Source organism: Clavelina lepadiformis, chromosome 4 (genome assembly GCF_947623445.1).
Source record: "Clavelina lepadiformis chromosome 4, kaClaLepa1.1, whole genome shotgun sequence".
In the NCBI taxonomy this organism is placed as follows: domain Eukaryota; kingdom Metazoa; phylum Chordata; class Ascidiacea; order Aplousobranchia; family Clavelinidae; genus Clavelina; species Clavelina lepadiformis.
The window spans coordinates 8,200,352-8,225,181 of record NC_135243.1 but is presented as its reverse complement, the minus strand read 5'-3'; the positions used below and the strand labels follow the sequence as shown (position 1 = coordinate 8,225,181).

The 24,830-nt window shown below is 36.2% G+C and overlaps 3 protein-coding genes across 3 annotated transcripts; 2 read left to right on the top strand and 1 right to left on the bottom strand.

Annotated features, from left to right (window-relative positions):
* Positions 1–2,150: 2,150 nt before the first annotated feature.
* LOC143452649 (prostaglandin G/H synthase 2-like) lies at positions 2,151–11,068 on the top strand. Its single transcript, XM_076953695.1, has 13 exons — positions 2,151–2,314; positions 2,603–2,719; positions 2,854–2,997; positions 3,087–3,230; positions 3,410–3,588; positions 4,442–4,680; positions 4,793–4,884; positions 5,002–5,288; positions 5,497–5,644; positions 6,464–6,613; positions 6,725–6,822; positions 7,118–7,590; positions 10,612–11,068. Exons 1-12 carry the CDS (start codon positions 2,248–2,250, stop codon positions 7,358–7,360), a joined length of 1,908 nt encoding a protein of 635 aa, XP_076809810.1. The 5' UTR covers positions 2,151–2,247; the 3' UTR covers positions 7,361–7,590; positions 10,612–11,068.
* Positions 8,232–11,068, top strand: LOC143452650 (prostaglandin G/H synthase 1-like). The gene is made up of 4 exons (XM_076953696.1): positions 8,232–8,307; positions 9,498–9,647; positions 9,768–9,865; positions 10,147–11,068. The coding sequence occupies exons 1-4, from the start codon at positions 8,232–8,234 to the stop codon at positions 10,387–10,389; spliced, it is 567 nt and encodes a 188-aa protein (XP_076809811.1). The 3' UTR covers positions 10,390–11,068.
* A 5,892-nt stretch (positions 11,069–16,960) lies between these two features.
* On the bottom strand, positions 16,961–23,559 carry LOC143453293 (cytoglobin-2-like). The gene is made up of 8 exons (XM_076954568.1): positions 23,387–23,559; positions 21,848–21,933; positions 21,188–21,280; positions 20,151–20,259; positions 19,345–19,483; positions 18,794–18,913; positions 18,565–18,685; positions 16,961–17,412 (listed from the first exon to the last, which is right to left on the bottom strand). Exons 1-8 carry the CDS (start codon positions 23,454–23,456, stop codon positions 17,248–17,250), a joined length of 903 nt encoding a protein of 300 aa, XP_076810683.1. The 5' UTR covers positions 23,457–23,559; the 3' UTR covers positions 16,961–17,247.
* Positions 23,560–24,830: the final 1,271 nt, after the last annotated feature.

The window sequence follows — 24,830 nt, the reverse complement described above, 5'->3', positions numbered from 1 at the left end:
AATCCAAAAGTATTTCTACTGCAAGTCAAATGGATTTTTGAGAGTAATGGTACACTTTGTGAGGAAAACGATAAATCAATTGAGAAATCCTATTACGCTAAACGTAAATGTATAAAAAGACATGATTGATTACATGTAAGATGTGTCGTTGACTATACATAAAAAGCAAAAGCCAAAGTTACAATCGTGAAGAAAATAACAGTATTCTAAAAATTTTGTGACCCCAATAAGAGCTATGTAGCTTTGTATTACACATTTGGTATCAGGGTCAGGGCGTAACGCATCCAAACGCGTTCAGTTAGGCTACGTACAGACAATTGCGATCGCGTAACCCGGCGACTACTGACGCGACATCGTATGGATTGACTTACGATTTCGTTTTTCCACTGCGCTGTGCTGCAACGCTTTAGTTTACTTGTCTGGTGTCGTCTGTATTGTAAGGCTGTATTAGCTTTTGCTTGGGATACTTTGTGGATACAATATGTTTAAAACGTTTTAGAAACTACGTTGTTTGCTATGCAAACTTTTTTGAATATGTATGTTATTGTTATGTTATGTATTGTTATATGTATCTGAGATGTCCTCAGTCGTATTGTTGTGGGCAAACTCGCTAATGAATCATTTAGATGGTTTAGCTGTTATGGAACGTGCCTAATTTATATCCTACACTTCCGCATTAGTAAAGTATCTTCCAAACAAAAACACGGGGCTTTTTAAAACAATGACAAGGGTTGTCTGTTACTAAATAAATTTTCGTGAGTAATTTAGTCGATCAGTTACCAATCTGAATCTGCAATGAGTAGCAGCTTTGGATAGATATACTCATATAGTGGATAGTCAGTCAGCATTGCCCTACAGTCTACACTCTACACCAGGGCTACTCAACTGGCGGACCGCGGTCCTTTTCAGCGTTGAATCCGGACTTTATCTGTCTCAGTATTTACGCAAATGAAATCGTTCATCATTAGTTTTGTTATTCCTACTTATTCAATTAATCAGCGAGTATGTAAGTGGTAAATTAATACCCATCCAGAGAATTATTATATTATATACCGTATTTTAATACATTTGTATGACTAAGTTATTTCATGAGAGTTATAACGGACCTAAGCAAATTTTGAACTTTTGTTACTGGACCTTTGCTAAGAATAGTTGAGTAGCCCTGCTCTACACTATACGAGTGTTAGCATGCTGTGATTGGTCTGTTTGGCCAACTTGCTGAAGAGTAATGCCTGATGCGTGTTATTGTTTCGTAGTGTTAAATGTGAAAGCAATTGGTAAGTCATTGTAGCAGGTAATAATTGGTCCAGTAGTGGGTTGATTGTCAGCGCCTTCACCAGTTCAGTAATAGTAGGCAAGTAGGAAAATAGTAAAACATGAACCACATTTATCTGAGGCTCGTTGTTCTGAAACGTCCCGGTTTTCAATCAGAAAATATGATATGCCTATCTTTAGGCAATTATAAAAATTAGTGTGTTTCAGGCTACAGTATATGATGATCCAAAACTAAAGCAAAAACAAATGTGCAACAGCTAAAAATTGGTAAACATCAATAAGCAATATTTTACATGTGTAATGTTCACGAAATACACCATCTGTAGTAAGTTCCATGCCAGCGACATCCATATTGTTTCTTAATACAATACAATTTGATGAAATTCTATTCTATTACACTGCTTTGACGCGTAAGCCGGCCCCAATCACATGAAAAGAACAACCGGAGACTTTTGTTTCACTGTCTGGGGTGATAAAAATGAAATTCTGGTCGTGTAAGTTATGAAGAAAGTGTCTAAGAAAGAAAGTTATGAAGATGTCCTCAGTTACATACAGCGCTAAAAAGAGCTTGGGAAAAACATAGGTTAAGTATCTTCTATAGCCACCTCAGCCTGTATCCAGTTACAATAACCTTTTGTAGCGCAGAAAGTATGTTTAAAAGAAGCGCAGTTCTTAAAAGTTGTGATAAATACTTTTTGTGACGTGTTTGTGTACTTGGCGCTTCTAAAACTGCAAATATAGTGCAAAAACGCTTTCGAATGTGTTACCAAGTAATTATAGAAGACCGGATGAATAATGCATTTAAGTGTCGATTAGGTTCAAGCGCGTTTATCGTGTACGTTAGGAAGTACAGTACCAAAGTAAGCAAGATGCTATGAAATAGAATAACATTACGCACTTCTTTGTTTTGTCATAGAGCTTGCACTGGTTAAAAAGGCTTTTGTTAGGTGTTGTTAAGTAACGTTAAACACAATGGAGCTAAGATTACTGAGTGTAATCTTTGTGCTATTCTACACTATTTCCACATCATCAGCAAGCTGTAAGTATCCTGGGTTTAGAATTAATCTCATAATGTTAAAACCACAGTTTCCACTGTGCTTCTGTTGTGTTTGAAGTTTAATTGGATGTCGTGTTCCTTTTGGTTATCCCCGCTTTGCCTGTGTTGACGTTTAAGCCGTACGTGAAACGAATAAAGACTTTTTGAGACAAATCATTTTGTTAAAATCTGTCAGCAACACGCGTATTTAGCGTTCTTTTGGTAAATTGTTTTCAAATGAAATAACTTTTGAGGCGATGTTTTTATCTTTCGTGCTTTATTTCTAAACAGTTAACCCGTGCTGTTCATTGCCTTGCCAAAACGGAGGTGTTTGCGTCCCACGCACTGCAGATGAATACAAATGCTACTGCGACGGAACTGGTTACTTCGGAAAAAACTGTGATAACGGTAAATTACTGTGAACTGTTACTTTTACAATTTACAATCTCTCTTTCTTTTACTGGGCTTTTGCGGAACTGCAAATTAGGTAACATATGTCGAAGCAACTCGAGCTTCAGTTTTCAACGAACTTCTTGTTACAGTTCCATGGATGACGAAAATTACAAACATGTTCAGGCCGTCAAAGAGCTTCATGACTGTCGCTTTGACTCATGTGAAGTTTGTTTGGAGAATTGTCAACAACATTACTTGGCTGAGTAAATATCTCATGAAAAATGTACTGAAATGTAAGTAACGAGGAGCCGATATCTGCGCCTTTTTTTATCTAATTGCATTCGTGAAACCTGATGACATTCATGATTCTTCATATATTTAGTACGTACCGGAATTATCCCAGAACCAACACCGTTCAAAGCCCTTGATACCTATCCTACCTGGGACACATACGCCAATAATTCTGTTTACTCGCGAACTCTGCCTGCTATTCCAAAGAATTGCCCAAAGCCTATGGGAACTATTGGTGGGTATAAGATGCCATTTACAGCACCGACAATTAAAACTAAAACGTTATTGTTAAACCGAGCTACACTTTGCTACGTATGACAATTTATTTCAAGTTTATCTTGTCCAACTTAATAAACACATTCCATTGAGCGTTATTTGCTTTACTTCTTTCAAGACATTTCTTTGCATTTTAAGGTCCCGATAACCTTCCCGATCCCGACATGCTGGTTAAGAAATTTTTCACGAGATCCAAGTTCGAGCCTTGCCCAGTCCGCACATCTGTCATGTTTCCCTTCTTTGCCCAGCACTTTACCCACCAATTTTTCAAGACCGATATACAGCACGGCATGCCTTATCAATGGGGAGATAACGCGGTAAGTGATATGGATTGCATTTAGATGCTCTTACGCAGTGTTTTTTTTAAGGTGTTTTGGGTGACCGAAACGGTCCCCCAAATTTCTCCAGCGGTTTCCCAAAATTTGGGAATAATAAATAAATAATTCGTTTAAGCAAATATGGCTATTTTTTGATATTTAAATGAAACACTTGCGGTCTCTTAAAACTACTTAGCGGTCACCCAAACCAAACCTTAAAAAAAACCCTGCTGTTACGATTCAATATGTTTTATAGTAATTCGTGCAAATGTTTGTATTTTGCTTGAGTTTCTAAACTTTTAATGTCTGCTTACCAGCGGGAAATTCCTATTAGTATGCATTTGTACTAATATGAATAGGCGTATAGCACTTGTTTTTAGTAGGATGCCACCACCATATCATACGCCTAAGCCTATTTAAAGACATTTACCGCACCAATCTTAACGTACTGTAAACATATTGTACACAGCACGAATTACGTACTTCCCAACGTAACTTACTCATTCCAATTAAACTAAATAAAATGTTAATCGGTAGGCTGCTGTAGAATTAATCATGCGGATGTGCCGCTGCATGATAGACACTAAACACGCCTGCTTAGAAATCATAATTAAAGGACTGTAACTGCATGTGCCTCTGACGTAGTGATGAGCTGAGGAAGAATGATATGGCGTAGGGATTACGAATATTGCTTGGATGTGCAGTGAATGTTGTTATTATTATTTGCGACTTATTTGTTTTCACAACCGTTTTGATTTGTTGTACACACTAATTTCGTTTGTTTAATGTTTACACAACATACAACTGGTGAGTTATAAGCAATTTGCGGAATGATAACAAACCCATATTACAGGTGGATCTTTCACACGTTTACGGGAACACTCAGGAGCGACAAAAGACTTTGAGACTGATGAAGGATGGCAAGCTGAAATACTCCGTGATTAACGGAGAAACGTTTCCTCCCCAAATAAAGGACGCCAACGTTACGATGTTTGGCATCGATAAAGTTCCAAAGGGCTACGATTTTGCAATCGGCCATCCAGGCTTTGCCGTCATGCCCACGTTTCTCTTTTTCTCGACGCTTTGGTTGAGGTAAGAGTGTTGAGTTTTGTGTCTTGGTGACTGAGACCATGGAAGACAAACAAGTACAGAGGGGTGAACGCTAGACAGCCTTTGAATTGATGCGATCTTTATCTTCTCGTAGGGAACATAACCGAGTGTGTGACGTACTCAAAGAAGAAAATCCATTTTGGGATGACGAGCGCTTGTTTCAGACAGCAAGATTGATCCTCACCGGTAGGACCTGAATTAGACGTTATAAAAAATCCTATGTAATAACAGAAAACATGGTCACATGAAATGAAAATGGAAATAATCCAGAGCACCATGACGCGTAGTCTTGTGTCCTTTTAGGAGAAACCATAAAAGTAGTGATTGAAGATTATGTCCAACATCTCAGTGGCTTTCACTATCAGCTGATCTACGATCCGACCATTATGCACGATGAAGGCTTCTCTTATCACAATCAAATTCACGTCGAATTTGTCCTTCTTTATCACTGGCACGCGCTCATGCCCGACAACATAAGGGTGAACGACCACGCATACGCCATCAGGAACCTCCTCTTCAATCCCAAGCCCTTTGTGGATGCCGGAATGGCGGCCATGGTTAAAGAGCTCTCCACTCAATTTGCGGGAAGGGTAAGTTTGTCGATGAGTTGAGCCAACTACTGCACTTATACACAAATTTAATAGAGCAATTGGAAAGTTTGGTGACGGTTCGCATAACGTTATATAGACGCCAATACACGCAACTATACTCAGCATACTCAGGTCTATAACGTGACTTACATCAGAGTCCAATTTCGATCTCTGTAGACTACGATATTTGTTTAAAATGTGTTTATAGGCTGCCGGTGGAAAGAGCCAGGGGTATTCAACCAGAGACGTGTCGAAATGGGCTATTATCGATTCCAGAAACATGCGTTTGCAACCATTTAACAAATACAGAGTAAAGTTCGGCATGAAACCTTACAAAAGCTTTGAGGAGTTTACAGGTTTGCAAGTTTGTTTGAAAATTCTGTGTCACCATTTTTTGTTTCGTCTATTGCTAAAGTGTCAAAGTTTGTTTGGTTGTTTGTATAATTACACTCTTACCTGTGTAAGACCATTTATAACCACTATAACAAATGTTTATTACTTCTGATCATGATAGAAAATTGGAGCTCAAAGCCTATAACCTATAACAGCTCCCAGGATCAAATACAGCAGCAAAAGCTATGATAGCTGGCTATATGGTCAAAATATTAAAGCGCAATAAAAGTTTGTGGAACACATGTATACAAACTAAGGGCTTAAAATGCAGGAAGTCCAACAACTACACGACTTACGCGCCGATCGTTGTCGTCATAAAAATAAAGCTTGATGCACTTACTGTGGTGGTCATCTTCAGGAAATTACAAACGCCACGTAAAACAAAACACAAGATTGTGAATAAATAAACAAAAATATTTAATTAGATAAACAGTAAATTGAGAAATCAGTTGCAAAGTAACCAAAAAAATTAGTTAACGCAGTATGGTATCGTGCAATGAGTCCTTTAACTTCAGCAACAACAAAAACTGAAAATGTTACATACTCATGCATTGTGATGGGACGTAAGACAGTGCACCGACAATACGTCGGCTCATACTAATCAATAATATGAGTAATACACAGCAAATTATTCCTACGCTTAACATAACATTACCACAATAATCTACCGCTATTGAATACTTAAACTATGTGTTCATGGTACCGCACCACAACAGCAGCAAAAATGTTCTTAACGAGAATCGTTTCTGTGCATTTAAGATTTGTTTTTTCCTTCGATTTAGGGGAAACTGAGATGGCTGCGGAACTTGAAAAGCTCTACGGACATATTGATGCTTTGGAGTACTTTGTTGGGATGATTTTGGAAAAACGTCGACACCCGCAGGTTTTTGGCGAAACTTTGACAGAAATCGGTTCCCCCTACTCTCTTAAAGGTATAAGTCTAGATGCCAAACTCTTACATGAAGATATACTGTACATCTAGATACCGGAATTTCAAAGTTTATTTGGTTTTGTGCTGATTGGTTTTAACATTTTTTTCGCAGGATTGATCGGAAATCCCGTTAGTTCTCCTGATTGGTGGAAACCGAGCACTTTCGGAGGAGACAAAGGCATGAATATTATCAAAACAACCAACCTTCAGGTGAATTATTTGTTGCAATATCATGGTTGCTTCGTTGTACCCTTAATGATCAAATAGCTATCGCGCCTAGCCTCTTGCTGCAAATTAACAATAACATTTTTGACATTTAAACAACAACAACAGCAGCAAATACAGTAACATATTACATAATATAACAACAAACATATAACATATAAACACATGCTACAGAATCTTATACCCCGTCTTTAAGTCCGTAACTTACTTTAATCGACATTCAGTATACTAGCCGCAATAAACGTGTGGAAATCTGAAAGAAAATTTTTATTTGCGACAGGAACTTGTATGCCGTAACGTCGAAGGTTGTCCAGATATTTCGTTCAAAGTCCGTGATGACATTGACTTTGAACCGATCGAAAGCAATTTGAACCCGAAAGACGACCATTCCAGTCAAATTCTTCTGAATATCATCGAAGGGGTGCCCGTGGAGGACGGCGTCAACGACGATAGTAGGTCGTTAAAGAAACCGCCAACTTCTGGTGGAAAAACGTCGACTAAGGACTCTAAGTCGGAATTGTAAAACATAACGTTTTTTGAAGAGCCGTATCGCAAACAAAGTTTGATGAAAATTTGACTATAATGGTGATTAACCTTTTCTTTTTAGATAAGATGTTTTTGTTCTGTCTAAAGATCATGAAATGAAATTTTCAGTTTTTATTTCATGAAAAAATCCTTTGGCATCGTAAAATACACAATCTATCTTGCTTTGCTACAAGTACAGTATATACTGTACAATTGTACATGGTAAAGGTATACGGTTGTTGTTTCGGCATTGTCCTGTCACGTAAAATTCTAAATGTTAAGCGTAACTGCATCGTCATCATGCAAATATGTCGTAACATTTGAAAGATCTATAATATAATCAACTGCATGTATTATAAAGACAAATTATTCTCTAATTTTTTCTCTAATTCTCTAAGATAATTTTTATTTTATTGCGTTTTTATTTAGGTATAGCGTACCCAGTTTTTTTCTTTGCTTAATATTTGGTTTTATAAATTCATCCCAAATATTTAGCTTTGTCAGATATGTAGTTCACTATTCATCACCATTATTGATGCTTTTCTAAAGCGTGAAAAATGAAAAAAGTTGTTAGTCACGAATTGTTTTGTTTGTCGTGCAAGTTAATCGAATAAAATCAAGCATATATATATCACCCTTTCTTGCAAAAAATCAAAAGTAAACAGTGTTGAGTGAAATCTCGGTGAATGTTCAAGCAGAAAAATAGTTTTCAAAGCAACGAATCCTTTTCTTTTGATTTCCTATGTAATATGGATTTTTGCCCAATTTGACAAAATTTCAGATGCCTAGCTTAACTTTGTGGGTCTGAACGTAAAGCCAGTTTCGCTCACATAAGACAAACTTGCTTTCAGCTTTGTTGTTGATTCAACATGCGTTTGCAACCATTTAACAAATACAGAGTAAAGTTCGGCATGAAACCTTATAAAAGCTTTGAGGAGTTTACAGGTTTGCAAGTTTGTTTGTAATGTCCGTGTAAGCATTTTTCTGTTTCGTCTATTGCTAACGTGTCAAAGTTTGTTTGGTTGTTTGTATAATTACACTCTTACCCGTGTAAGACCAATTCTAACCACTGTAACAAATGTTTATTACTGCTGATCATGATAGAATATTGGAGCTCAAAGCCTATAACCTATAACAGCTCCCAGGATCAAATACAGCAGCAAAAGCTATGATAGCTGGCTATATGGCCAAAATATTAAAGCGCAATAAAAGTTTGTGGAACACATGTATACAAACTAAGGGCTTAAAATGCAGGAAGTCCAACAACTACACGACATACGCGCCGATCGTTGTCGTCATAAAAATAAAGCTTGATGCACTTATTACGCTGGTCATCTTCAGGAAATTACAAACGTCGCGTAAAACAAAACACAAGATTGTGAATAAATAAACAAAAAAAATTAATTAGATAAACAGTAAATTGAGAAATCAGTTGCAAAGTAACCAAAAAAATGAGTTAACGCGGTATGGTATCGTGCAATGAGTCCTTTAACTACAGCAGGCATGCACAACTCAAAACAGTACACGGGCCGTTTTAGGGAAAAAATATTTTTCGCGGGCCGCGTGCTAACGTTGTTGTAACTAACGTGTAGCCTACTTTATATAATGTGACCGATTACCCGTTGAATAAGAGATATCGTTGAGAAGATGGTTACTGTCAGGAGACGGTTGCCTCTCGCACTACAGTATCTAGTTGTTTTTAACGCTTATCGGCGGTAAAGCATCGGATTCGTTGATTATGTAACTGTAACCGTGGAGAAAATGCTTGAACGAACGAAATCACGGAATATCTCGTGGGCCGCATGAAAAGGTTTTGCGGGCCGCATGCGGCCCGCGGGCCGTATGTTGTGCATGCCTGAACTACAGCAACAAAAAAACTGAAAATGCTACATACTCATGCATTGTGATGGGACGTAAGACAGTGCACCGACAATAAGTCGGCTCATACTAATCAATAATGTGAGTAATACACAGCAAATTATCGCTGCGCTTAACATACCATTACCACAATAATCTACCGCTATTGAATACTTAAACTATGTGTTCATGGTACCGCACCACAACAGCAGCAAAAATGATCTTAACGAGAATCGTTTCTCTGTGCTTTTAAGATTTGTTTTTTCCTTGCGATTTAGGGGAAACTGAGATGGCTGCGGAACTTGAAAAGCTCTATGGACATATTGATGCTTTGGAGTACTTTGTTGGGATGATTTTGGAAAAACGTCGACACCCGCAGGTTTTTGGCGAGACTTTGACAGAAATCGGTTCCCCCTACTCTCTTAAAGGTATAAGTCTAGATGCCAAACTCTTACATGTAGATATACTGTACATCTGGATACCGGAATTTCAAAGTTTATTCGGTTTTATGCTGATTGTTTTTAACATTTTTTTCGGATCGAACGCAGGATTGATCGGAAATCCCGTTAGTTCTCCTGATTGGTGGAAACCGAGCACTTTCGGAGGAGACAAAGGCATGAATATAATCAAAACTACCAACCTTCAGGTGAATTATTTGTTGCAATATCATGGTTGCTTCGTTGTACCCTTAATGATCATATAGCTATCGCGCCTAGCCTCTTGCTGCTAAATAACAATAACTTTTTTGACATTTAAACAACAACAAACACAGTAACATATTACATAATAACAACACACATATAACATATAAACTCATGCTACAGAATCTTATACCCCGTCTTTAAGTTAACTTACTTTAATCGACATTCAGTATACTAGTCGCAATAAACGTATGGAAATCTGAAAGAAAACTTTCATTTGCGACAGGAACTTGTATGCCGTAACGTCGAAGGTTGTCCAGATATTTCGTTCAAAGTCCGTGATGACATTGACTTTGAGCCGATCGAAAGCAATTTGAACCCGAAAGACGACCATTCCAGTCAAATTCTTCTCAATATCATCGAAGGGGAGCCCGTGGAGGACGGCGTCAACGACGATAGTAGGTCGTTGAAGAAACCGCCAACTTCTGGTGGAAAAACGTCGAATAAGGACTCTAAGTCGGAATTGTAAAACATAACGTTTCTTAAAGAGCCGTATCGCAAACAAAGTTTGATGAAAATTTGACTTCAATGGTGATTAACCTTTTCTTTTTAGACAAGATGTTTTTGTTCTGTCTAAAGATCATGAAATTAAATTTGCATTTTTTATTTCTTGAAACAATCTTTTGGTATCGTAAAATACAAAGTCTACCTTGGCTTACTACAAGTACAGTGTATGCTTTACATGGTAAAGGTATACGTTTGTTGTTTCGGAATTGTCCTGTCATGTAAAATTCTAAATCTTATACTAATCTTACTAATCTAACCTAATCTTACTAATCTCTTTAATCTTATTCTAAATATCCTAACTGCATCGTTATCATGCAAATATGTCGTAACATTTGAAAGATCTATATAATCAACTGCATGTATTATAATGACAAACTATTCTCTAATTTTTTCTCTAATTCTCTGAGATAGATTTCAATTTATTGCGTTTTTATATAGGTATAGCGTACCCAGTTTTTTTCTTTGCTTAATATTTGGTTTTATAAATTCATCCCAAGTATTTAACTTTGTCAGATATGTAGTTCACAGTTCATCACCATTATTGATGCTTTTCTAAAGCGTGAAAAATGAAAAAAGTTGTTGGTCCCGAGTTGTTTTGTTTGTCGTGCAAGTTAATCGAATAAAATCAAGCACATATATCACCCTTTCTTGCAAAAAATCAAAAGTAAATAGTGTTGAGTGAAATCTCGGTGAATGTTCAAGCAGAAAAATAGTCTTCAAAGCAACGAATCCTTTTCTTTTGATTTCCTATGTAATATGGATTTTTGCCCGATTTTACAAATTTTCAGATGCCTAGTTTTTCAGATTTTTCAGATTCAGATTTCAGATACTTGTCCATGAATTTTATTACTAACGCTTTTCGATAAGAAGCCCTATTTATATATGCGCAATACCTGTCTGAGTAAACATGATATTGTCTGAAAAACAAGTTTTGGAAACACATTCTTGTTATGAACAAAGTCGTTGTAAAATTCAATCTCGGACAAATAATCTTGAATAAATATTACTGCTTGCTGTACGTCATAGTTAACGAAAAAATATTTAATATGTTTTGATGCAAAGAGTACTTATTGGGTTATAGGTTTACTTAAGTGTAATATCGTACTGAAGGGTTATTGTTTGTAGTTTTATTTGATATTTATTTATCTATTGTTAAAACGTTAAATTGGTATTTATTTATTGCTAGTTTCATTGTTTGAAACCAAAACCAATGCTTATATACTGTACAGTAAGAGAAGTAGTAAAAAAAACAATCATTTACTTTTAACTATACCCTACGCTAGGACTACAACAACAGGGTAATTTCGGCCATAATGAATTAATAACTGAAAGACAACAAAACTTTAAACTTACACTAAAAACGTAAACTTACAAAAATCCTCTAGAGCCGACTATAATATTTACTTGCAAACAAATATGCAATATCCAAAACACAATCACACAAATCAAACTTGTTATGCTCCGGATTTTCTGGCAGGGTATTTCGGTGCAGGCCTATACTGGTTTACGCAATGTCATCAACGATAACATGGAGAAGGGTTAAGGATGGTGTTGGTTATATGAACCGATGTTTAAAATATTGATTTAGGCTTAACAGGAACAGATTTCAAAGTGCAAGATCACAGAAACAAATATTTTGAAGAAAACTTCCAAACTCACTGTTTGGAGGTGTGTTATAATAATACAAACGTATCCAAACACCTATAGCTGCTAGCATGATCTTTTAAAGAAAAGGTCTAGAAATTTGTTTTGGCTTAATAAACAAACAATAGTCCTATAGAGCAAACTAAACTTTCACTGTTGTTAAGTTGATCCAAAAATTATTATGGTTAAATTGTTGGGAGAACTTTGTAAAATTTCAACCGAATGCAGTATTGTGTGTCATTATTTCCGAGTTTATAAATCCGACATTTTTACCATCCCAAAATATCATAACTACATTAGTTTTTTGTTGTGTAATGAATAATAATTAATTAATACTTGTGAGAAATACAGTATATACGCTCTTGTGTTCTCTTCTCGCGGTCAGCTGGTTTTCCGCACAGCGGGGGCGCGGCATAACAAGAAAAATTTCTAGAAGTTTATCACTTGTACAAATACCTAATTTACACTAAATGCACTTTCTTTAGTTTTACAATTATGATGTATACAGGAAGCCAGATGTTTTTGCTATTAACCTACAAAAACCGCGCACCCGGTTTAGATATGGTTAAGCCAACAAAAAACAACTAATCACGAAGCAGATTTGAATTGTGTTTCTTGATTTTGCAATTGCGCCAAATCCGTCTTAATACACAGTGCTCTTTGGTATGAAACACTTAATCAAACTATATACGCTATTATATCAATGCTTATATCTTGTTGCCTATTCAGGTCCTTTAATTGCTTCTAAAAGTTTGCAAAGTGTGCACGTAATGTAAAGTCTTGTCGTCATCGCTTGTTTATTATAATTTTGCTGGCATTATGGAGACCATAGTTTTTTATTCCGCACGAACTACTAAGAGTCTTAAGTGGTTCTCAACCTTTTTTGGCTTACGGCACCCTGCAAACAACCAAAAGATTTGGCGGCACCCACAGTCAAACCAAAAAGTTTCTGCATTAAATAAAAATAATTTTCGCAATCGTTTTCCTGGACTAGTGATTAGTGCGCAATAACTTGCGGCACCCTTGCGAAGCGTAAATGGCACCCCGGTTGAGAACCACTTAAAGTTAGCAGTCTGCAGTCTGGTGGGAATAATGGCTGTAAACTTGGTAAGCTTGTTTATAAGAATTAGTCAACTCTGCCCATCGTCACCAGTGGTAGTATACGGCAGTATGGTCACTCACATTACGTGTAAGTTGCTGAGTTTCACAGGTAAGGCTTCATGTTAACATGTTATATTTGTCTCTTTACCCTATATATGCAGATAACTTGGCATAAAACTAATAAAAACTCCACATGGTCCAACCGTGCGCTTTCAAAGCAAAAAGAAGGGAACGAAACGTTAGCTGCAGCTATAAAAAAAAATCTTGCTAACAAGCCGTATCAATGTGACAAGAAAAGCAACATATACAATGAAAAATGAAAGTAAACATGTCAATTCTGACGAGTCCTGATGCCATTCTTTGTACAGGGCTTAGTGTCACGAGAGTATTTTTATACACCGTTTTTATATCCATCACGTTATACACCGTTTTTATTCGCATTGTCTTTATGCATGTTCACGATATGCCGTGTTTTACTTGTTTATACTCGTGACGTCTCAGATCGTTAGCCCGAGGGCCCAATTAGTAATGTATTTAGCGTCCCACGGGGATTCCTTAGTCGCGTGGAATTGGTTTTGTGGGAATGTTGCGCTCGGCTGTGTGGTGTTGAGCTAGTGTAAAATCAGTCTACGTTTGGTTTTAATAAAGTGAAGACCTTTGTTTTTATCTAAGGAAGACTCGTAAAAATAAGACAGTCTGGCTAATTGACTAGCCGTTAAGCGGGGAGCTTACCTGGTCAGAAAAAGTTTGGTTACAATTGGCGAGCGCGCCAGGATCCCGCAGTCAAGGAAATTATTCGACTAAACTTGTGGAAGTTTCACGATGTCCATCTGTTTCGCTATTCCTCCACCAATATATGAGCCCATCGAAGATTTCCAAAGCTTTTTCAACCGCTTCGACGCTTATTGTACGACGATTGAAGCGAATCCTGCTTTAAAGAAGCATCTTCTAATTAACAGCCTCGATGAAGATTTAAGCTGGGATGTACGAGGCAGAGACTTGTCGCTTTTCGATTTAGAGTACGATGAGTTGGTGAGAAGAGGTACCGAAGCGAGGCAGCCCATTTGTTCTACGGAGAGTAACAAATATCGAGTATTAAATGGGACTCGATTCGATGCCGACAGAGCAATATCTTCGTTGGCTTACACTGTACGAAAACGTATATGTGCGGAAGAAGCTGCTGAAACTCCCGCTCCCGAAGAGTAGGCTGCTGAGTCTGCTCCAGCCGAAGAAGCTGCTGAAACTCCAGCTCCCGAAGAGCAGGCCGCTGAGTCCGCTCCAGCAGAACAAGCTGCTGAAACTCCAGCTCCCGAAGAGCAGGCCGCTGAGTCTGCTCCAGCTGAAGAAGCTGCTGAAACTCCAGCTCCCGAAGAGCAGGCCGCTGAGTCTGCTCCAGCTGAAGAAGCTGCTGAAACTCCAGCTCCCGAAGAGCAGGCCGCTGAGTCTGCTCCAGCTGAAGAAGCTGCTGAAACTCCAGCTCCCGAAGAGCAGGCCGCTGAGTCTGCTCCAGCTGAAGAAGCTGCTGAAACTCCAGCTCCCGAAGAGCAGGCCGCTGAGTCTGCTCCAGCCAGCAAGCAGCTCATTTGGGGCGTAAGTTTGTCTCGGTACGATCACGAAGTGAGCCAATCGAGTGATTTTTGTGCAGTGGAGTCGTCAACGACACCAGGGGACGGATGTTCACCAAGCTGGACGGTCGGTTTTGGTTGCGTGGTGCTCATCAACAACGGAGCGCCAGACGATTAACAAGGAGCTACAAACGATGGTCGTTTACCCGGATGTTGAATAACTTTTCCGGGGCCGGAAAAGAACTGGTCTGGGGGGGATGTCACGAGAGTATTTTTATACACCGTTTTTATATCCATCACGTTATACACCGTTTTTATATCCATCACGTTATACACCGTTTTTATTCGCATTGTCTTTATGCATGTTCACGATATGCCGTGTTTTACTTGTTTATACTCGTGACGTCTCAGATCGTTAGCCCGAGGGCCCAATTAGTAATGGATTTAGCGTCCCACGGGGATTCCTTAGTCGCGTGGAATTGGTTTTGTGGGAATGTTGCGCTCGGCTGTGTGGTGTTGAGCTAGTGTCTGATCAGTCTACGTTTGGTTTTAATAAAGTGAAGACCTTTGTTTTTATCTAAGGAAGACTCGTAAAAATAAGACAGTCTGGCTAATTGACTAGCCGTTAAGCGGGGAGCTTACCTGGTCAGAAAAAATTTGGTTACATTAGTACTAGTACTTAGTATTTAGTATTAAGCTTCATTCCGGTTGTATTAGCTTAGCCTGTTTGTGATGGGCTGATTAGTTCAAAGCGTTTATTTTTTCACATCAATTTCAACTAATGCAATAGTTTTTAACACCGGCAACAACACACACTAAACACAGAGGATTGTTTTCGGTTTAGTTCGATGTGTTCACTTTATGATTGCATCCTTTCGTTTAGAATGATCAAACTTTCCAGTTTATGAAGATCTACATGCCATTAGCTTACAAGGCAATTTCGTCTTTTCCGTACTCAGGGGAACATTCACTCGAGATCAAAATTTGGGGACCTTATAAGTTATATAAAAATGACTCGACACCTGGAGTAAAAACTGTGAAAATTTGCAGAACAGATTTCCATAAGCAAAAGATAATACGATTTACTCCTGTTTAGTTTTACGTAAAGTTACTCCAGGGAAAGAAGACAAAAATGACATCTCACTGTCATGTAGGTTAGTCAAACTCTGAGGTATATATAAGCCAAATATATTTTGGTATACAACTAAAAAATATATTTCAAAAGTGTTTAGGGCACCACTTGGAGTCAATAGATTATAGTAAACTCTATATGGAGAAATTTTTGACAAATTCCTTTACCGTAGCTTTTATGTTGCTGCCATCGTAACGTGTGTAAACAAAACATCTACTTTACTTTAATCTAAGGAAATATCTAGACTGTTTTATACTTCTGTAACGATATTTTGTTATAAAAGTGAAGCGTAGATTTCCCAACAAACACCAAAGTTTTTTTGCGCCATATAGTGTCTGAACTTTTTGATCATGCTTAGCCACTATAATTAGCAGCGCTCTCGGTACGTTTTGCTGTGCGTCACGTATGGGCTATGCCTATAATTCTAAGGTAAAATAGAAAAGAATTTTATTGAAAAATGTTGAACATAAAATCTATTTATAAAATAACGAGTTTCTTTAACAATCTTCCTATTCTCATGATACGCAAGAATATAATATTTTACTAAATCTCTTGTTTTAGAAAGAAAACAAGCCTTGACTTGTATCCTTGATGACAGGTCATGTTTAGCCTATGGTACAGTTATTGCACTATTTCAAAGGAAACGTGATTGAAGAAAAAGAAATAAACAGAATTATTTCAAGAAAAAACTTGTAAACCGATACATTTTCAGCAAGATGAAAGTCTATTCATTGAAATAATTGCACATAATTAATTATTGATTGGAATTCAATTTACAAATTTTTTTGTGTATTTTTCATGGCTACGTTAGGCATTATCGCATTTTGCAAGTATCTACTCCTGTCGAAAATGGTCCGTTCATGATTGCTTAAATATAAACTGTAATATTACATATATAAAAACTTGATATAAAACTCGTACAACCATAAAAAAATATTTTTACCTTTATCAACAAAAATATCAAATACTTGTTTGAGATAACTGTGAAATTTCCGTGAAAACGATCAAAAGCATTTTACGATTTATTTTTAGTCTGTTATGACGTAAGTTACAACCTTGCCTCAAGGTAAACATATTCTACCTACAGTAACTCGTGTGATACGACACCTTTTATTAAAAAGAAATAAAAAGAACCGCTTAAAGATTATGTATCTTCAACAAAAGTACAACAAAATGGAATGTTAAGTTAGAAATGTTAACGTATACGCTTACCGTGCTATACTTTCATCACAAACATGTCAGAAGAAAACGTAGTACTATATGTGTTAAGACAATTAAAATTAAATGGCGTGCCAATGAATGTTAAGACAACTATACAATACATACAGTACTACGTCAACGTTAAATATATTGACAAGGTTTGCTTTTCAGTTTGTTCTCACTCTGCTGGCTCGTATGATTCTTCCTTTATTGATGACCTTATTGTGTCAACAATAACTTGCCGGATTGCTCCGTAAGCTTTTGCCCAAGCCGACAAGATTTCGGAATCATCCTGAAGCTCAAAGGTATCCTGTATAGTGTTTAAGATCACATGCCCCATGTACTGCAAACACAAGACAGCAGAACTTAAATGTATGCGTTGTTTTTTTGCCTTATATATAGTAATTTCTATGTGTATATTGCAATGTGATATAGTATGATATGTTTATGACTGTATTGTGGACAGTCACCCTATATTTTGTGCATGCTTTTATCTACAAAATATCAACACTTTTACCCTATACAGGTATAATTACTTTCCAGCTCGACTCAGGCACCGTTCAAGCAAGTATGCTGCACCTGCTCCACCCACGCACCTTGTAAACACTTTTTTCTTCTCGTTTTAATTCTGTTTGATTTTAGTTAGTTGCGCATGTGCTTAAAACTTTGTCCTCGCACAACAAAAAGAATTGGCGCTTTGAGGTTATTAACCGTCAAATATTACAGATAATATGGTGAATTGTACATGGTCTCTCTTTGTATTTATCGCTTGATGAAATTAAACCGTGGTTTTATGTCTTGTACTTGTGTCAGTATGTTCTTCGCAAACTTTGTCTTTGTGATTTTAAAATTTTTGTCCTTTTTGTGCTTATGTTAATGTCGTGATGCTTTCATACTTTTGAATTGTATCTACTTAAAAACTCCCGGTTGAATATCGTTTATGTTTGATGGAGTTGTTAGAAGATTTCTTTTCGGTGACAGACCTCGCAGCGAAAGTGATGTGTTGTTGAGAATTTTTAAACCAACGTTTGCTTGATTATGAATATTTGTAACTCGTATACTTTGCGGACGAACCGACGGAAATATGCAGTTATGCTCAAAGACACTTAAAGTCGTGACTGGGTTTGACATGTCCAAATAGATAGATCACATTTGCTTTCTCATAGTTTCCAAAGCTAATATTTCACAAACAGATTGCGTTTTTTTTTAGATAACATGCAGTTGACTATGTAGAGATACAAATATTCAAATTATTAGTGCACAAACACGGTTGCAGGTTGATTATAATGGACGATTAACTGCTTTTCTTTTTTGCAAAACAACATATACGGCATTGTACTATGACAAGCTTACATTCCCTAAATCCTAAACGCTAAACGTCTTTCAATACATGCAATGACAATTAAGCATATAACTTATAGACAAACAATTGCCGACCAGACTTTTGCATAGAGTAAAGTTGGTTTCGAAAACATTTAGAATAAACCACATTTACCTCAAAGTTGATTGGTTCCACGCCATAAGCAGCGTGGCGCTCGCCAAGCCACGTAAGAAATTCGACTAAGATTTCAGGCTCTTCCAGTATGGCAATTATGTTGTCTACAGCGTTGGCAACCCTATAATAATAAAAAGTAGGTAAAAATTTCAAAACAAGTTTGTTTCATTTTCCCAACAGGAAATATTTATCTTCTGTTATACTACAAAAAGTATGTGATTTGTCTTACCTTTCTGCGTGAAGAACAACAAGCGGATTTTCGGATAACTGCTCTAAAGAAAGTAATTCATCCTGGGGTATGTCTAAACTGGGAAAGAGTTGTCGGGTTTGGGGATAGTCGTTGAAGAGTCTACGATAGAAAATGAAAAGAACATTTCTATTATAAGCAAATCAAATAAGTTATTAGGAATGGAACAAAAAATAAGGATATGTTATTTTTTGATTTGTATTTTTGTGGAATCCATTTTACGCAATAAAAAACTATTTTTAATTTTTGAATTTGTTGCATTGGATCGAGATAGTTTTAATAAACACTTCTATAATGCCCACGCTGCTGGCAATAATTGTTATCTTCTTATAAGCAAAACAAACCAAAAATTTGTCACTTTTTTACTTTAAAATCTAAGATAACATTTTCATCGATGCTTGCCACGCATATATAGAGGTTGTATTGCGGCAAGTTGTAACGTCATTACCTCTTATACATTAAGATTAAATTATAAAATATAAATTGACCGGATAAAATGGAGATTTAAAATTAAAAGACTTATGTCCTAAGACCTGCGCAAAATCAGAAGTCCAACGGTGTCCAAACCGAAGGGAACAAGATCATTCCAAGAGTATCTCAACGTATTAACTTCGTCATCGGAGAAAAGCTGTTCGCTTCTTTGCGGCTCAGAAATTGAGTCGTCTGGATAACCTAGCAATAAACCGGTATCACGTACATCTTATTATAATTATAGTATCTTCTTCAAATTTTTGTTAATAGCTTACTTATATGATATTTAACAACTGAGCAAATTAAGCTGAAGATTATGACAAATGCAAAGAGAATATCTTAAACCTATTTTTGCGCTTGGTTGAAACCAAGTGATTTTTAACCGATATTACAATGAAATACAGGGGCTGACATCGTTAATATTGCATATTAATTCAGTTACAAATCTTGTGTTTCAGTTCAGTTACAAATCGTCGATGAAAGTACAGATAACGTTTATCAAAATCTGAACAACTTTGTAGTTGAAAGTTGAAACTGATTCTTAACTCAAAAGAGCATGATACTTGATTGTGCTATCTCTGGGTTACTCCCGTTACAGAATGAGTCAACTAGATTGCCCCAAAGCATCCTGTGCGTCATGACGTACAAATGATATGACGGGAAGTCGCCATAACGATTGAATAGCCTACACAACTGAATATTTCGCAGGACACATGATATATTCTCCGACATATAATATTGGTAATTTAAATATTCAATACATTTATAAGTATATTATAGTATATAGTATATATATTATAGCATATTATAGCCTATTTGTAAGACTTATATCGTATGTCATTTAGATTGACCCTTATTGAAAGCTTACCTCCAACACAAGGCAAAGAGGCAGCGTTGCATTCATCAGTTTGGCAACAACAGCGGCAAACAAAGTTCGGGTTTCTGGCGTTGCACTGGTGTACCACTCCGTTGTCGTTCTAAAATCAACACTTTTGTTATACAGCGATGTATAAGAAGTTTATTTCAGCGTAACATTGCCTAGAATTCGCTTTGCATATAGCACCACAGTGTTTTATTTTGTTTGGTGGTCGGTTAGTTAAAACTCAAAGAAGATTTAGCCGACGAATGTTATTTGGGTCCACTTGGGTTTTCTGTAATAATCGTCCGTGGATTAAATTAACATGAAATCGTTTTACATTCCTAATTATTTTACAATGTCTTGGTCACTATACTAGCCTATATAGTACACTACACATATTTCTCACTAAACTATATTTATTATATGAATTAATTATTTATCAACCTAAATAATTCTGGTTGCGTCATAGGTTAATCTATAGAAAAATGTTACAAATGTTCTGAAAACCCGAATAGTATTTAAACTTTTCAAATGCCCTTAATCCGTGAGTGAATTATAATTATCAGATAAAGAAGATAGTCATTACTATGAGGTAAATTGATTGGTTTGAGGTGTTTCCTGCTATGGACTGAAACTACAATTTCGGTTTTGCTAAAGACTCACGTTATAGTTTTTAATTTTTTTGCGGTTTTATTTTAGCTATGTGCGGCCGCTAATAGTATGTGTACACTGTAAACTGAACGAGCCAAGCCTCCTTATAACGTTTATAACCTCGGAAACCGCTTGTTGTAAATATATTATATATTTGAGCAGATTATGGACTTGGAAAACCACACCCCAAAAAACTATTCGATATATGACAAGCATTGATATTTTAGTGTACTTTGATTAAATGAAAATAAAAATATTGCACTAAAGCATTTTAAAGAAAAAAACGAAAATCAAAATTTAAATGACTTAAAGTCACATCTTCTTCTATCAACTTAAAGATCTATGTCTGCATAAAAGACACGAAAATTTTATTAAATATCATAGATATCACAAACCTGCAAATAATTGTTTTGACAAGCTGTCGGTTGCTTGCAACGTTTTGTAATTCTTATTCCGTCACCTTTTCGGCGAACTTCATTGAGGCAGACCTAAATATAGCTCAGAAAATCAAGAAATTTGAACAATGATTTAATTCATGAGCTTATTTGTATTACTGACTGTTCATATGATAAGCGATTGATAAAGTAACACAAACATAATCTTAACGTAAGTTAGTAAGATAAACAAGAGTTTGTACCAATCGACATATATAACCTATAGATTGTTAAAATGAATATTAACATGTATATGAATATGTATATACATTATATGTATATGTATATGACCATGCGTAGCAAGCTAATTAAGACAGTTTTTACAAATTTTATTGATTACAAAAAATAAGTTCCAAGCTGGTCTGTATATACATACCCCAAATCCTATATACTACAGTTTAATCTCAATCATAAAAATAACGTTAATGTTGAAGGTAAATGCTGTATAGTACTTTCCTCTGTAGTTGGTTATTCCGATTAAGATAATACTATAAATTCGGTGTGTACGCATGTTAACAGACATGTAGTCGCTTATATACAGTATAAAGATTTGCCCCCTTCCTAGAAAATATACGAGAAAACGAAAATATACGATACATAGAAAATTGTTCTCGTATATACCTCTCCTGGTTCACACGACTTTAATTCGCCCGAGTTTAAACATTGCTGAGTGTTGACTTCATCTTCGCACACAAAACAGTTGATACCTGTTATAAAAATTAAACATATTTTGTGCGAAAATCTGTATATAGTCGAGTTGATTTAGGTTTTAAAATTTTTCGAATATAATTCAGCCCACAATGAATGACAAAACGATCATATTCAGAACTAAGTAATTTGTCTTTGATGTTTGATATATACATAAGCATGTGTTTCAAGTAAAACGTTGCTATTTCGCGTTGGTGGTTTTTATTCATAGCAATGCATGGAGCATTTGCAAAAAAAATCCCTTTTTGTTCTATGCTTAATTATAGTCAAACAGAAGCCTAAGATCATTTTACATATAGGTTTGTTGTAAGTCTATAGTGCTTCAACCGTTATTTGATTTGTTAGAATGACGGTCCTTGACACTGAACATATTTCCTAGCGTTCCATCTTGTATAAATGCGTATAAATTAGAAGCAAACACAATAAACTAAAAATGTTATGCTTTCACCCATTTTAAAATGAAAAATATATTCTTCGGTTTACTTTAATGGCACCAAGGAAGTTTTTAGAAATTGGATAAGGTCGGAACAGAGGTAACAAAGATTGCCACACTGGATGTTCAACATGGCAATATAACCACAGAAGAAACATTTAGATGCTAAGTTGTCCGAGAATAGAAGCAGAAATGAAAACGAAAACATGAACAATCTTTTCCACAGAAAATTTGCAGCTGTAAAACCTTTTCAAAAAATTGCGTACGTGAAGGGGAAGCTGAAGAAACTGATCAAATAGCTACTAGTTGTCCGAAGTTATAGCTAAATTAGTTGAATATTGAGAAAAGTGAAGCTGATTTGTGTTGTCGAAAATTTCTAATTAACCGAAGTCGATCTGATGAGCTTCCACTCTAATAAGATTCACCTCTTTCGTCACTGTATCGGATGTGGGCATAATATCTTATCCCATTAAGCCGAGATCTTTGCAACGAATCTACAATGATATTCCTGCCATGACTTAACACAAAGTTGAAATATTGATTCATCCAAATCAAGCAACTTAACGGGTAATACTGATAAAAATCTGGCGTCTATACAAAAGTGTGCCAAGTAAACGATTTTATCGGAACCAGTATTGCTGCATTCTTATAGCGTCAATTTTGCTTTTAATCCGATAGTCTTTGTTCGAAAATTCAGTTTTATTGGGACACCCAGATAAACTATAATGCAGTGTGTGAAAGTTAAGCGGCCAAATGAAAGGAAATACTATGTTAGCTTTAAACCTAGATATGCTTTTAACGTCCATTTACTTTTTAAAGTTAAAAAGAAAAAGTTTGTATTGCTAAACAACAATGTAATCTTTGTTTGCATTCTTGTTTAAAATCCAGAAATATAGTGTCACAGCTATCGACACTTGCGTTCCTGATTGTTACAATTGTGCCTCAGCAAACTACATTTAAATACCAATAACAGCGACAGCTTTATTGTTTGATATTTTTAAACGCTTTAAAAAACTCACCATCGGTAATCCTGTAGACAGTTGTCAAGGCGCAGAAAAACAAAGCAAGCTTCATAGTTATTCCCTGCATAGCGGTTTCTAAGAGTCCTTTCGATATTTTTTCGGACTACTGCAGACAGCCTTATAGCTTCTCGCTTAACCCAAGTAAAGATGGCACTGTTGCCTCCGGGCAGGTTATGAAGTAGAAATGAATGTTAGTATAACTGAAAAAAAATATCCCCAAAACATCTTAATTGAACTCAGAAGTCGGAACATTATCGCTCTAATAACAACAAAGCTTTCTGTTTTTGAATCTAGTTATTATTTGACTTAGCGTCTTAGCATATCACAATTATATGTTTAATATTTATTTTTTGACTTGAAATGTTTAACAAACGGGCTTAGAAGGAAATCATGCTTTATGTAATCTAGAGCTGCGGTGTGAAGCGTTTTTTGAAGCTAAACCCAAACGTCATAAGTGGCAGGCTTAGCGAAAGATGTAATTTATCCAAACATTACGAAATTTGGTGCCGTATAAGAAACGTTTAATTACCGTTGACACTGTTTGATATATGCTACCTATGCAGCCATTTTATTTCACCTTATTTCACATCTGACGTCTGTAAAAGTTCATTAACTTAAATACTTTATCATGTGTATTGAAGTCTATTGTAATTTTATCACTTAAGTTTTATTACAGCTTAGCCTGTTTACACCTCGGCGTTAGCGTATCTCGTTTGGTGCGATGTTTCGTTTTTGGGCAAATGATGCTTTTAGATTGTTTGCGCAACGCGCTACAATGAGTATACAAGCTTACACTTATGAGATATCTTGCCTGAAAGTTTGATTGGTGCCGCCGTTCGCCATAAGCGTGGTGTACAACGTACTGGCTTGTGCTTGACGAAAAGATTCCCCAGTTACACAAACGGGTTTTATATGCTTTTATTCAAATAAAACATATTATAAAAAAAAGAATATGTGTAACAATTTTTTGTAACACAGTCTAAATGATATCAACGTTTGTATGACATCTTTTTCTATAATATTCAATAGGTGTAGTGGAGTCACTGGCGTTTGTACACAAATTTATTTGATTTCCTTTAGGCCTATAACACTATAAACATTTTGTGAAGCCTTTTTTGGCTGGTTTAAATCAACCGAAATAATCTTAAAGTATTTTAACAACAAATAAACTTATCCAAACAAATACACTTACATATGCTATGGACAAACGCTTAGGAATGTAAAAGCTTGTGCTGGTTTGGTTATCAGTCCTAACCATCAATAACTTGAAGGCAACTGTGGGGAATTCTACTTTTTATGACGACATTGCCCTGTTTACGTTTATCGAATGGAGCAATTTGTGACAATCACCAAGTCCTCTGCGGCCAGGGAATTTTCTACGCTAAAGATATTGAAATTGTAACTAAACAAATCAACAATAGGTTTATAAACCAAATACTCT